General features: G+C 57.2%; 1 protein-coding gene across 1 annotated transcript in view; it reads right to left on the reverse strand.

Moving 5' to 3' along the window:
• The window catches only part of RPTOR (regulatory associated protein of MTOR complex 1), a 330,305-nt gene that overhangs the window by 233,634 nt on the left and 82,093 nt on the right, over positions 1–14,578 (reverse strand). The window contains exon 3 of the mRNA XM_049635517.1: positions 13,273–13,355. Coding sequence (XP_049491474.1) covers positions 13,273–13,355 — 83 coding nt within the window. The remainder of the gene's footprint in view (positions 1–13,272; positions 13,356–14,578) is intronic.

The following is a 14,578-nucleotide window of genomic DNA, read 5'->3' on the forward strand; positions in this document are numbered from 1 at the left end:
AGGAGAGGAGAGGAGAGGAGAGGAGAGGAGGGGGAAATGGGGCAGAAGGGAGAGTAGGAAAGGGGGACAAGGGGAGGGAAGAAGGCAGGGGAGAGGAGGGCAGATAAAGAGAGGGGAGGAGGGGCGCCTGGGTGGCTCAGCCGGTTGGGCGTCCGACTTCAGCTCAGGTCGTGATCTCGCGGTCCGCGGGTTCGAGCCCCGCGTCGGGCTCTGGGCTGACGGCTCGGAGCCTGGAGCCCGCTTCCGATTCTGTGTCTCCCTCGCTCTCTGCCCCTCCCCCCACTCATGCTCTGTCTCTCTCATTGTCAAAAATGAATAAACGTTAAAAAATATATTAAGAAAAAAGAGAGAGGGGAGGAGAGGGGAAAGGAAGGGGGGAGAGGAGGGAAACAGTGGGGCCCGTTCTCCTGGACGGATCGTTCATGACGACCCAGATTTCCACTCTGTTGCCAGCAGAAAGGCAGAGCAGCGGGGTCCTGACAGGCACCAAAGCAGCGCTGAGTGTCAGGAAGGGCCGGCTGACCGGGGTCCCTTCGGGGTCTTGCTGGCCCGCACCCACCCGCGCGGCCAACCCTGGGGAGAACTAAGGGAAAGCACGGCGCAGCGGGGACAGAGTCACCCCTGCAAGAGGAGGGGCTGCCGCGGGCTCACCTTCTCTTCCCAAGCCCAGCAACGGGCCAAGCGGTTCGCCTGACTCTGCTCTGAACCGGGCCGTGTTTCTCAGCACACGCGGCCCGCTCACGCCCCACCACCGGGGACGGGTACCGCGGGGGAGGGCGGGAACGTCCGCGACCCGAGCACCGCTTCGGAGCCAGCCGTCTCCTTAGCTCACGGGTGCACGTCTCCAGGGCGCGTGGAGTCAACCGCGAGTGACAGCCCCCCGCGGACCGCCTGGCTCTGCGCGGAGACGGGTGACCCCTGTCATCTTGCCAACTGAGAGCCGCTCGCGAAATAGAACAGCAGACGTGCAAGGACCCCACGGCCCGCAAGCCCGTTCCCAGGCGCCCGAGGGAAATGAAAACACGGGCCCACGCAAACATTTTCACGCCCACACTCACGGCGGCCTCCTTCACCAAGGCCACAACTGGAAATGACCCACCCGCACACCAGCGGGCGAACGGATCGCGTCGTGGCCCAGACACGCGGTGAGACGCGCCTGGGCCACGGAGGGAACGAGCCACGGGCACGCGCAGCAACACGACCGCGTCTCAGAAACCGCGTCGTGCGAGAGGAGGCAGGATGACCCAGCGTGAGTCCCGCGTGCACACGTCAGGGGGTCGGGCAAAACCAATGCGGGGGGCGGACGGATGGTGAGGGACCTTCCTGGGTCACCGAGGCCCCCACCTCCGGTTCGTCCTGAAGGGGGCGCACCGTTCGCACGGCTCACCAGCCCCAAGACCGGATCTGGCCGTGCACTTGACGTCGCTAAACGACGTCCAAAATGACTTCTAAAAATCGTCTGCGCAATGGCATGAAGAGAAAAGGATGTTCTAAATTTTTAAAGATTTAAAGAGACGTGAAATGTTTAGAACTGAAACCAGAACAGACCCTCCTGCACCCCCACAAGTTTGTGCGCGGGACCGGACGCCGGCGGCCCGGGCCGGCAGGCGGCCAGTCTCCGGCGGGGCCGAGTGCCGGTCCTGGCGCCCCAAGGCCTGCACAGCGCCACCACATCGCCGCCTAGGCCCGCCCCAGGGCCACCTCAGGGCCGCCACAGCCCGTCACGCAGGGCCGCAGAGTAAGGTGCTGGGGACAGCATAACAACCAACAGGCAGCAGGAAGCCCTGTTCTAAAAACCCACTAGGGACCGCAGGGAAAAGGCCTCTTTCACGACGGCCACAGAAAGCCGTGAGAACCTTGACAGACGCGTCAGATCTCTGCGAGGAGCGTCTCGGGCCCTGAGGCCCAGGAAGAGAGCGCGGAGTGAAGAGGAAAGCCGGAGCTGTGGCTGCAAACGCCCAGCTCTTCCCAAGCTGAAGGATGAACTCAGCGTAGCGGCGGTGAGGAAGCAGACGTGAGGGGCCGTGCCGGAAGCGGGCTGGGCCCGGGGGCTCCCGCTGGGGTCCAACTCCGCCTCCAAGACGCCACCTTGCGTGTGGCCCTCGCCGTCTCCCTCGTGCGGTAAGGCGGAATGGCCGTGCCCTCTCGGTCTGCCCCGCGGAAGACCCCAGCATCCACACTGACTCTGACAAGTCACTTCCAATCGCCTCGAAGCTTAACCTAGGCCAGGTGGGTCACGCCCAGGGCCTAACGGGCAAGCCCACCTTCCACGGACGCATCTGAGACGGTCCCGGGAGCGGAGGTCACGGGGCGGCCGCATCCAGGATTTCAGGGCGACAGGACACTAACTCACATCTCCCGTCACTTACTAGGACAGTGGCAAATACAGACCAATCACTGACCGCCTCTGTCTCCGTGTACTCGGTCCCCGCAAGCCCCTTGCCGAGGGAGATCAGAACATAAACAAAATGGGAAGGGGTGGGGGGCCACGGGGTGGAGAATGGGATTCTCTGCATTATTAAACTCCAAGGAGCATCGTTCTGTCCCCAGCTCTGCTCCTCAAAAGGTATGGCTATAATGTGTATAAAATAGATGCTATTTACTTCCTAAAATCCAAGATCCACAGACTGTAAGATGCATTATTGCACCGTGTGTCACCAAGGAAAACAACGCTGCCAACTAAGCTCTGACACAGTGCTTTCTCACCGGCTGGAGTTTTTATCTGATACTTGGTAACAGAGCCATCGTCAGCTCAATCAGACAAGTTCGTCACTCGACACGCTCTGGCCTAGGTGCCCCAGCACCTCCTCCGCACGCTCGGAGGTCCTCTCGGAGTCGACTTTACGGGTTCACTCAGCGCCGCCCCGCAGGCCCGGGGGGTGGGTGGTGTTCTTCCGGGCCACAGACCCCGTGCACAGACGCTTCACAATCACGACTGACACCCGCCCCCCCGACTGGCAGGCCGAAACACTGACCGTGCCCAGTCACACCACGGAGTTCGCCCCCGTGCACACAGGGCAGCTCCAGCCATACGCACAGCAGTCAGCGTGGTCAGAAACACGCCTCCCAGTCTCGGAGACGTTGTGTCAGAAGCACGGGCATCCTAGTGCTGAAAGCCCACGTGTTCAGGATCATACGTAACAAGATGGAGATTTCCCCCAGAGACCGGCAATCAACAGAGAGCCTAATGGAAATGATGGAACAGAAAAACACAACGAAAGAAAAAAAATGGTAGGTTGGCTAAACAGGAGATTGGCCACTACAGCAGAAGAGGGTCTGTGAGCTGCACAGCAGTCCCGGGAAAACATCCAGACAAAAGCACGGAAAGAAAAAACACAACGCTGAACAGAAGGTAAGACGTACTGGGGACACGAGGTCTCACATCCTCGAATCGGAGGGAACGCACGGAGCAGGGTCTGTGGCGATGCTGATGAAAACCATCAGGCCCCACGCGGCAGAGCACCAAACAGGATAAACACAACGTAAACCACACCTACGAGCATCTCAGCGAGTGAGGAGAAGAGCTTTAAATCAGCCAGAGGGGGAAAACGGGGCACCTTGAAAAGACAAATATGAAGACTCACGGCCAACTTTCCACCAGGACAGACGCCCAGAGATGAGACAAACACACTTTTCAACTGCTTTAAATGGAGGGGGCGGGGGGACCTTAAACTGAAAAGAAAAAAAAATCGCTATAAAATTGCACACCCAGCAAAACGATCTTTCAAAAACGAAACAAAGGAAGAATAAAAACATTTTCAGACAAAAACTAAATAATGTGTTGCCAGAAGATTCACACTAAAAGAAATATTTCAAAACTTCCAGACTGAAGGAAAATGATCCCAGAAGGGACAGAAATGCAGGAAGGAGTAAAGAGGGCAAAACAACAATAACACAGCCTTGCACGCGGAGCAGAGCCGCTGGTGGGACCGCAGGGGAGGGCAGGGCAAGTACACGCTGAGGTGTATGCTGCCCGGCGTGACCTCAGCTGAAGGACAGTGCACAGGACACGCACACAGTCCCCTGCGGGGTCACCCCGCACCAGCACACGGCACTAAGACAAGGGGACGTGCAAAAATGTTCTGAAACCTGGTTAACATAAAAGGCAAGGGAAAAGGCAGTAAAAACAGACGAGATGAAACTAAGATATAAAAGAAGCCAGACATACACCCAGATGCGTCCACCGTCACGTGAACGGAAGCCCCCGGAGCCCGTAGCTCAGGGCCTCCTCTGGCACCTGTGCTCCTGGCCGTGCCCCGGAAGGGCGAGCAGGGAGGCCTCAGGTCACCCAGTACACCAAGAGCCCTTCTCATACTCTGTGCTTCATCTGAGCCCCTCCTCAGTGCTCTGGGGGAACAGAGGCGAGGCGGCCGACCACTCTGGCGACCAAAGCCAGACCCAACAGACAGGGGGGAGCCCAGGGGTGGAACGTGCGGTCCTAAGACCCGGAAACTCTGGCTGGCCCTCCCCGCCAGGCAGCCGCCCCCGCCGGGGGCCGACGTCCACGCGGCAAAGCTGGAGCCCGCTCTTCACTGAGCCTGCCTCTGCCGGCAAAGCAGCCCCCGGCCCTGTGTGAGCCCACCAGCCCGAAGCCCCCCGGACAGGTGTCCCAGGACCCGCAGAGCTCCCAAGGCCCCAGTACACCGTGCCCTGTTCCCCTCAACTTAAAAGGTGAAGGACTCTTGTCGGCGGGGCACGTAGAAACATAAGCACGTTAAAAGGAGCGGCAGAGCTGCGAAACGGAGACCCCTCCGATTTTCACGATGATAAACACACAGAGAGACCCCACCCCCCACCATGATCACCATCTCCCGAGTCCTGTGCCCTGGACACGGCAGACCCGCGCTGTCCAAACTGCTCACCTCCGAGAGGATGATCTGGCTTTAGTGAGGTCTAGCTCAAGTACATTCTGGGGATTTGCCCGAGGTCACAGGTCTCCCTGCTCCCAGACGAACGCGACCATCAAGTGCACTAATGAAAGGACAGTGTTTGTGAAACAAATTTCTTTAGGGTTATTAAGGCACAGAAAACCCTCTGGCCATACCTAACTATCCCAGACCGCTCCCTCCTAAGTCCCCTGTGCTCTTACCGGAGACTCTTAGTAAAAATTTCATACGTGGGACAAATCAAACTGGCCGAAGACTATTTAGGACCTAAATGTTATTATGAGGTAATGTTATATATGTTGTAATGTTGTTATAACGTTATTATGAGATACCACATACATTATTTAGAAAGGACACAAGTCCTCATGACTAAAGTTATGGCTTACTTGATTTAAAAATCTCCATTATGGGGGCGCCTGGGTGGCTCAGCTGGTTAAGCATCCAACTTTGGCTCAGGTCATGATCTCACTGCTCGTGGGTTCAAGCCCCATGTCGGGCTCGGTGCTGACAGCTCAGAGCCTGGAGCCTGTTTCAGATTCTGTCTCCCCTCTCTCTACCCCTCCCCTGCTCACTTGCTCTCTGTCTCTCTCTCTCTCAAAAATAATCATTAAAAAAGATTAAAAATGTCCATTATGAACTCTTACAACCCAACAATAAAGAAAAATAACCCAAGTAAAGAATGGTATAGGACTTGAAGAGACATTTTCCCAAAGATGTGCAAATAAATGGCCAATAAGTACATGAAAAGATGCTCAACATCCTTCGTTATTAGGGAAATGCTAACCAAAACCGGCATGGCCATCATCGTAATAATTTTAAAACAAAAACACAGAAAAAAACAAGTGTGGTGAGGACGGGGAGAAACTGAACTGTCAAACGTCGCCAGTAGAATGGAAAACGACCGGGGAAATCCTCCCTCCAAAAGGCAAACACAGAGGGGCGTCTGGGGGGCTCAGTCAGTTAAGCATCTGACTTTGGCTCAGGTCACGATCTCACAGTCGTGAGTCTGAGTCCCACGTCAGGCTGACAGCTCAGAGCCTACTTGGGATTCTCTGTCCCTCTCTCTCTCTGCCCCGCCCCCGTGTGTGGGCGCATGCGCGCGCTCTCTCTCTCTCTCTCTCTCTCTCTCTCTCAAAAATAAACAGACATTAAAAAAGAAAAGGTAAACACGGAGTTACATACGAGCCAGCAATTCCTCGCCTAGGTATGTACCCAAAAGAACTGAAAACGTATGTCCGTGCAAGAACCCGTACACAAATGTGCACAGCAGCATCGTTCGTAACAGCCACAAGGTAGAAACAGGCCAAACGTCCACCCACAGATGGATAAACACGACGCGGAGCGTCTGCCCAGCGGCGTTTACTCAGCCGTGAAAAGCCCCAGACGCCGACCCATGCGACAACACGCACGCACACGAACGAGTCTCGGAAACGCGGTGCCGGGTGACGGCAGTCAGCCAGACACAGGCCAGGCGCTGCGCGGTTCCCGTCGTAATATCATGCTATGTGAATTTCATTTCCCCTTTGCACAGCTCCGTGACATGCCACACCTACAGCAAACCCCTGACATTTAAGACAGGGGCACCCAGAAGCTGTCGTGAACCCCCGATTCACAACTACCCCGTGACAGACGCTTTCCCGGCGGAATGAAGTCAAGCCGAGCAGACGGGGCCCCTCCCCTCCAGTCTGTTACCATCGCCCTGGAGCCGCACTTTCTCCTCCGGCTGGAACCGGATCTGACAGCCCTTCGCAGTTGCGTATGGCGAGCATACGGTGGGCTCCTCACGGCCACCCCCAATCCCGAGTCCCCCGCTTCAGGCTCTGTATCCTCTACTTTCCCAGCACTTCCTCAGACACCCTCGCTCCCGCCCCGGCAACCCCCCACCCCCCACCCCCAGAGCCGGGTGCACCAGGCTCGGCATCGGGGCCTCCAGGTTAACCGGGGAAGCCGCCGCACCGGCGGTCTGGGCGCGTCAGACATCGGAGCTACAGCTGCAGTCCTCACAGATGGCGACCGGTCCTCATTTGCCATGTGTCACACACGCGGCTGAGACCAGATCCCGGGTGGGCTTGTTAAGGACACGGTCCAGCCCTGTTTCGCTATTAAACACGATCCTTCGAGCAAGTCATGCGGGGGGGGCGGGCGGGAGCGGGGTCCCAGCAGGAGGAGCACGGAGCTCTGTGCCAGGGGCTCGGGCCTCCCCACCACCGGCTCCACCGCATTCCCCCCCCCCCCACCATCGAGCCTACATTTCACCTCGTTTTCTCCTCCCCGTGAACCCTCCTTTGGCGCTTACAGACCCTACAAGTTCAGTGTAAACTCTCAACGTGCACGTCTAGGAAGAGGCAAAGCAACAGTTCACGGCGACGTTCTTCCCACGGCCCCGGGCCACGGCCTCGCCCCCCACCCCCTACCCCCCACCCCCCACCCCCCACCCGTGCAGTGGCAGCGAGGAGGCGGCCACCTGCTAGGCCTTCCCAGCCCAGGCCCACCTGCCAGTGGCCCACGGGGTGGGGGCAGGGGTGCAAGGGGCCACGCCGGGGGGCAGGGGGGGATCACAGCCACATAGACATGAGGGGCTACAGTGGAGACACCTCCGTGGCAGTGGCCCGAAATCCACGCTTGCCGGTGTACCGCTCAAAGCCACGTGGGCCCAAATCCCAGGACTCTCCCGCGCCCACGCCAGCCGGCCTGTGACCGCAGAGGCGGGGCCACCACGGGGGCCGCACGGCGGTGGCACCACACGAGGCGATGGGCACACACCGCCCCAGACGGCCGGGACGTGTGGCCGGGGCCGGGCTGCTCACCCCTCCGCGTGGCCTGCAGGGTCGCCCCCTCCCCCTGCTTCAATGTGCTTATCGTCTTCTGCCAAGAATCTACCGGCGGCGCCACGAAGCTGCTGGGCGGCGGCCGCCTCTCTGCTCTGCTGGACGCGGTGGCAGGCGGGCTCGGCAGGAAGAGCCGGGTAGAAACGGGTTTTCTGGGGACGGGGGTGGTGTGCGGGCCGGGCTGCACGACCGGAACCGTCAGTGAACGCTGTGCGTGGAGAGGCGGTCGGGCGAGCAGGGAGAGGGTGGGGTGAAGGGGAGTGCGGGACAGAAGGCTTTGTCCACACCGTCGTGCAAACGTCATGAGCACCTGATGCGAAGTGCTTCCCGCTGGGGGGAGTTCTATCGAGTGGGGGCCATCTCCCCAGCTCTCCCTTTGCTCCCTTTGTGCCCTCACCGGCAATGTGTCACAGAAACACTGGCAAGGGGGACAGAGCCCAACCTTGGGACCAACAGAGAAGGAAGCCGGCTGCTGCAGGAAGAGGAAGAGGGGAGCTGGCTGGCCTGGGGGACAACAGGACGGGATGATGGTGTGACAGTGGCATCACGGATGACTCGTGGGCATCTTCACTGCTGAGCCACCATGTCAGTTTGAGACTAAGGCCAAGCGTGACCGGCCCAACAGGAGTCACTACACAGTCCACAAATGGTCTCAGAGCACCCCCAGGCTGGGGAGCACAGTCCCACGGCACGGCTGGGCCCTCCCTCGAGAGTCCACATCGGACTCTGAAAATGCCACGACGAGGCAGAACCCACCCACTCACGAGTCTTGACCGCATCCCTGTAGGAACTTCATTCCGGAACACCCGAGGGAGTCAGGGGGAGAGCTGTCAGCGCGGACATACGCTGCTCTGCCCCTAGTCCACCCCCAGCGAGGGACGAGCCACAGCCCGTGGGTCTCAAGCGCCACAACCCGCCCCAGGAAGGAAACCACAGGCCAGGGGGCAGGTCACCCAGCAGCACAGCGGGCTTGGAGCCCGTCCCAGCAACCAGGCGGGCAGAGCCGCTTCCCTAGCACCCCCAGCACGAGGGCCAAGCCGTCAGCCCCGCTGCAGGGAGGAGGCAAGGACACAGCCTCACCACAGCCCCACCAGAACAGCGTCGCACCGGAGCGCTGGGCTGGCAAACACCTGTGCCTCACACCTACAGGACAAGCCTGTGAGGCCCCAAGGAGGAACGAAGCTGTCTACTGGCCTTAGGCCCCGTTCCCCCCAGACGCCCCCTCCCACCATACGGTACGGCGACGAGCAACGTTGGTCCAAGCACACGCTCAGTGGCGTGCAGGCAACCCTGTGACCAAGAGCAAAGTCGCTTCGGTTCAAGTGCAGCAGTGACTCCTACTTGGCCGATGACCAGGCGGTGGGGCCTTGCTCTGTCCCAGACAGACTTCCCGCCCGCATGCACTCTGCCGGGCGGGCAGCACTGTAAGAATGTGCCAGGCCACTCGCCCACCATGAACAACCTGAGGAGCACGGTCAACTGAAGGGCGGGATGGAATTTAAGCCCTCGGAACCGAGTCCACACCATGTCGTAAGCACTGCCCCGTGTGGCCCGAGATGTGCCTGCAGGGCCCGCGGCCACACACAGGTGGGCCACCCCTGCACACCCTGACCTGGCTCCAGAAGGAGCTCCTACAAGCCAGGGGCGCTCCGGCGAGGCCCCAAAGGGCATTTTGCAAACTGGAACGTTCCCGGGACAAAATGGACTCAGTCAGGGGTCAATGCAGATACCGCCCGGGTGGAAACCTTCAAGTCCCTTCACCTTAGTGAGTTATAAACATACCAGCATCAGGCGGCTTTCGGGTCCCCCCCCCCCAAACGATAACAGAGGAGAGGGAGAGGGGCCGTGGTCCGCAACGCTCTGGGGAAAGCACAACAGGAAGAGACCCCCGTTTGCCGCCCCCCCCATCGGCTCCGGCCGTTACACCCTGTGCTAAACTGCCAGAAGCCCCCCAACTTGTTAGAAAAAGGCTGAGAAAGACGAATTCTTCACGGGATATGCAGTGCTTTGGATCCCCCAGTCCCGTCGCCCAGTTGTACGCTCGGCTGGGGCCCGACGAGGGGGCAGCGAGGCCTGGCAGGACCAGCAGCCGGCGGCAGCCGCGACAGCAGCTGGCACCCCTCCTTCCATCTCCCGCAGAACACAGAACACAGATTTATGAACCCACGAGGTAGTAAGGCACAGCCTTAAATTTAATCAAAAGAAATGTCTCACCAGTGGCAAACTGATAAATTATTTAGACAAGGGTTCAGTCGGCCTGGAAAGGAAATCTGGGCCTGATAGTCTGGCCACCTCAGTAAAAAAAAAAAAAAAAAAAAAAAAAAGCACCGTCCAGACTTCTCTAAATTCCTTCCTGAGCCCAAATCACCTTTATCAAGATGTTTTATCCTGAATAGTTAAAGCTAGAAAAACAAGGAGGAAAGAGCACAAGGAAGGACATCAACTCTCCAAGACGCGAGGTGGACAGGTTTGCCGTGGTCAGTTCTCTGCTGCTCCCGTGTGGCGTTGGGGTCGCGCGATCCCCCAGCCCGTCCCGCCCACGGCAACGCGGAGGCACGAATACACTAATGAACGCGACCTTATGTCCCCACCTTTCTGAGTCTCGCAGTCCGGGGCACGGACAAAGAGAAAACCAGATCTATGGGCATCCACACCAAAGGTCTAGAAATTTAATAATGCTCCCATTGTTTTATTGCAGACGGCACATCGACCTCTATTACGGCACAACACTCGAGGGCCCTGTAGAATGCAATAACGTGCTGTGTGTTTAGCTTTGCAATGTTTCAAAGGACCCTGATTTACAGTTAGGAACAGGCACCTTGTACACAAACATCAGAGCCTGGTAATTGCCTCATGTTTTGTGCAAACTCGATGAGGCGGCACGAGGCGGGCCTCCCTCCCTCTCCGGTGACCCACGGGAGGTTACAAAGAGCAGAGCAGCACCGCTCGCCCCGGGGCACGTACCATCATCACCCAGTGCACACGGCACAGCCCCACGGCCGACAGCAGCGAGCCCGTCAGGTCTCCTGCTGCCTCCATTACCTGAGGCTCGTTTCTGAAAGAGGAAGCCACCAACAGATGGAAGCAGCAAAATTTTAAACATTTTTATGGTACTTACAAATGAACGCAATCATCTTGACATTCAGAAAAGAAAACGCTAAGTATTCGCTGCTGTGGTTGTGCGTCCCGATTGCAGGCAAACCATCGCACTCCGTCGGCGCGGACTGCGTCTTTCCGGGGGTCGCTGGCCCGCATCCCAAGCCCACTCCATAACCCCGCCCCGACGGGGGTCCCGCCTGCACCGGTCCACGGGCGCTTTTCCTAAGCACCCTATAATCTAGAAACATCCTCCCTCGTCAGCCTTGTGAACTGAATCTCTCCTTCCAAACACTACCTTGCAGATCTGTTCTGGAAACCCCGCTCACTTCAAGCACGTTTCTCAGACTAACAACCGTCCACCCGGAGGACTCGCCCCCACCCCCACCCCCCGCCCCCGCGGCTGGCCCTCCCGCCACCACGAGAAGGGAACTTCTCAACCCTACACCGATTCTATCGTCATTTCTGGATCTGCGATCATTTCTTTATATATAAATGCTGCCTGCCTTACATGGTCATGCCTCTTCCAGATGCCATGGGAGAGATCTGCTCTTAGAAATTCAGATTAAAAACAGTAATAGATCCTACTTTTGAAGATTCCACGTACCGCCAGCTAGCGTGAACTAGCCCATGCCTACCAAGCTAAACTAGTAAGAAAGCTGGCCGCAAATCAGCTTAGGACTCCAAAAAAAGACCAACACAAAACTGCAAATCAGAGCAAATGGAATACACGTTACAATACAATATCTTGAAATATCAGACACGCATTCTGAAGACCGTATCTTCTCACGTGGTATTTCTTTAACAGTTAATTAAAATGGCGGAGCCCCTCCTGTGAAGGACACGGCTGGCAGATCCGAATTCAAGGGGCTGCGCTCTCCTTTAGGCAAGTGCCCCCAGCAAGAGGCAAAGCATAAAGTCAAACCCGGGACAGGGTCAGGGGTAGGCAAGTCAGAAAGGCATTCTCTTACATCCAAACACTGCTGGTTCTCCACCTTCTGGATGCCGGTGGCGTGCCCCGTGTGTGCGGTCACACGCAGCCTGAAAGCCTGTCTGCACCACGCGTGCACCCTTGGGCGCCTGGGTGTCGTCACTGAGGTCCCGGAGGGCCTTCCGAGTCCCCAAAGAAGCTACTTCCTAGTGGTAACAGCAGGCATCTCAGCTGTTTTCAAAGGGACACACCATCGAAACCTCTTCCGAAGGCATCACACTCTCAAGAGAAAGGCTCCTGGGTTTTTATAGAACCATCAAGAGGAGACAACAAAGCCCTCAGGCACGGAACAAAATCACCCCTAAGAAACCGCCTTCTGAAGAATGAGAGTCTGTGGCCACTGAGTCGGCAAGTCAGAAAGGGGACACCGAGACGCACCCCCAGACACAGAGACGGTCACTACCGCTCAGTCATCCCAGGACTACGGGCGGCAGCGGAAGCCACCGAGGGCACAGTCACAGGCACCAACAGATTCACTCTGGGTGTTCTCTTAGAATGTAAATGTAATGCAAAGACTCCCTAAACTCCGGATCACGCAAGGGGTCCACGGACAAAGACCCCAAGCAGGCAGGCCTCGCCGAGGCCCCTAAGCCACTTGCTTCCATGAAGCAGAGGCTCAAAACGGAGGACCGAGGACAGCAAAGCATCCGGGGAGGCACCCGGAAGGCCACGGGCCCCCCACCTTCCCCGTCAGGCCCTTTAGAGAATTCCAGAGCCCGCTACACAAAGCTGAACACAAAGGCACCTCCACAAACACCCCAAATTTCTAACCTTCTACTGAAACCATTAAATCTTCAAACCAGCTAAAGAGAAAGGCCAAAGGAAACGGGTCTCGGGGTGGCTTACGAATAACTTAAGATCTTAAAAGCGCCTTGTCACAGTCACCGCATCCCACGCCACTTTCCTTCAAAACAACAAAACCCCCAAACTGTAAGACGCAAGCAGCGGAAGGCACAATAAGTGGAAGTGGCTCCCTACGAACAACCTTACCTTCTGAATCAAAGACCAAGCATACAATAGGTCATCTTTTGAGGGTGGAGTGTTTTTCTCGACTGTCTGAAAACTGAAGAAGGGCTCTGACTAGTTGGGGCTGCAGAAAAGTTACCGAAAATGCATTCCTGTGCAAAAGAAAAGCCATGATTTAAGAGTACCATGAAAAACGCTTTTCATTTGCTAAAGACTGTGGGGGAAACTCAGGCAAGAGGAGTTGGAGGGCGTGTGGCCCGGACCACCTGCACACACGGAGCGGGGGGGTGGGGCATGGGCGGCAGCGAGGGGCGTCCACTCCCCCAGGGACGAGCGCGCAGGGCTGTGAGGAGCCCTCACCTGGAAGGCTATGTGAACCCTGGAGGCGGTGCCCCCCTCAGGAGGAGAGAGGAGGGAGAGGAGAGAGGAGGGAGACGAGGGAGGAGGGGGAGAACGGAGGAGGGAGAGGAGGGAGAGGAGAGGAGAGCGTAGGAAACGCGCTTACCCGCGGCTGCCAGTTCTCGTACTGCTTCTGCAAATTTGCACCGATGGTTTCCAAAGCTTTCTGAGGCCCCATCGACAGAGGATCTGAAGAAGCAATAAAAAGGGGAAAGTTCATTATCCGTGCATCTCCTCGCCGCCAGGCCTGCCTCTCGCCGCGTCCTCCGCCATCACTCACTTCACGGCCACCTCGGACCCAAGACACAACTGGGGTTTTCTGCCATCACCAGACCTAGGGAGCTGCTACGCCCCCAAACAGGCCAGAAAGCACACCGTTCTAGAGAACGGCGCCTTCACCGGACCCACCGGCCCTGGGTCTTCCCGTCCCTGTGCTCACCATGCAGCCTCACGGTCTCCCTGCACCCCCACTGCCTCACCCCCACACTGCCCGCAGGCTGTGCAAAGGAGGGGCCGCAGGGAGGGCCACGCGGCAGTCCCCTCACCTGCTAACGACAGCCCTCACGCAACAGGACGGGGAGGAGGACAGAACGACCATGGTGACGCGTTCGTCTGCGAACTTTCGCCTACGCACAAGAACCAGTTTCACAAGCACACCCGTGTGTTAGTGGCTCACCCGCCTATTTCGGGAGTGGATTCTAGTGCAAATAACCCTAACCAGCAACTCCTCAAACTTACTTGGTCTCGGGACTCCTGTGCACCCTTGAAAATTATGCAGAACCCCAAACAATGTTTAAGCGGCTGTATCTATTGATTGGTATTGGCTGTATTCAAAATCAAACGAGAAATTTTAAACAGAGTTCTTCATTCATTCATTTAAAAGTAATAACAACTCATTACATTTGAACATAGATACTTATTATTAAAAAAAACTGTTTTGTTGTAAAAAAAAAAAAAAAAAAAGGAATCAAAGAAAAGAGCAGGACTGCCTTACAATTTTTAGAAATTTTCTTTAGTATCTGGTTTCACACATGACAGCTGGACTCCACTACCTGCTTCTGCGCTCATCTGTCACAAAATGTGGCCCTCGCCGACACAGAGGAGGAAAACCCCACCTCACGCACGGACACACAGACGCTGCCGGAAAGGAGAGGCTGGTTTAAATAGCCTTTGTAGGGGCGCCCGGGTGGCTCAGTCGGTGAAGCGTCCCACTTCGGCTCAGGTCGTGATCTCGCGGTTCGTGAGTTCGGGCCCCGCGTCGGGCTCGGTGCTGACAGCTCAGCCTGGAACCTGCTTCGGATTCTGTGCCTCCCTCTCTCTCTCTCTCTCTCTCTCTCTCTGTCCCTCCCCCACTCACAGCTCTCTCGAAAATAAACAAACATTAAAAAAATAACAAAAGAAGTAAAGACATA

Source organism: Panthera uncia, chromosome E1, assembly GCF_023721935.1.
Source record: "Panthera uncia isolate 11264 chromosome E1, Puncia_PCG_1.0, whole genome shotgun sequence".
In the NCBI taxonomy this organism is placed as follows: Eukaryota; Metazoa; Chordata; class Mammalia; order Carnivora; family Felidae; genus Panthera; species Panthera uncia.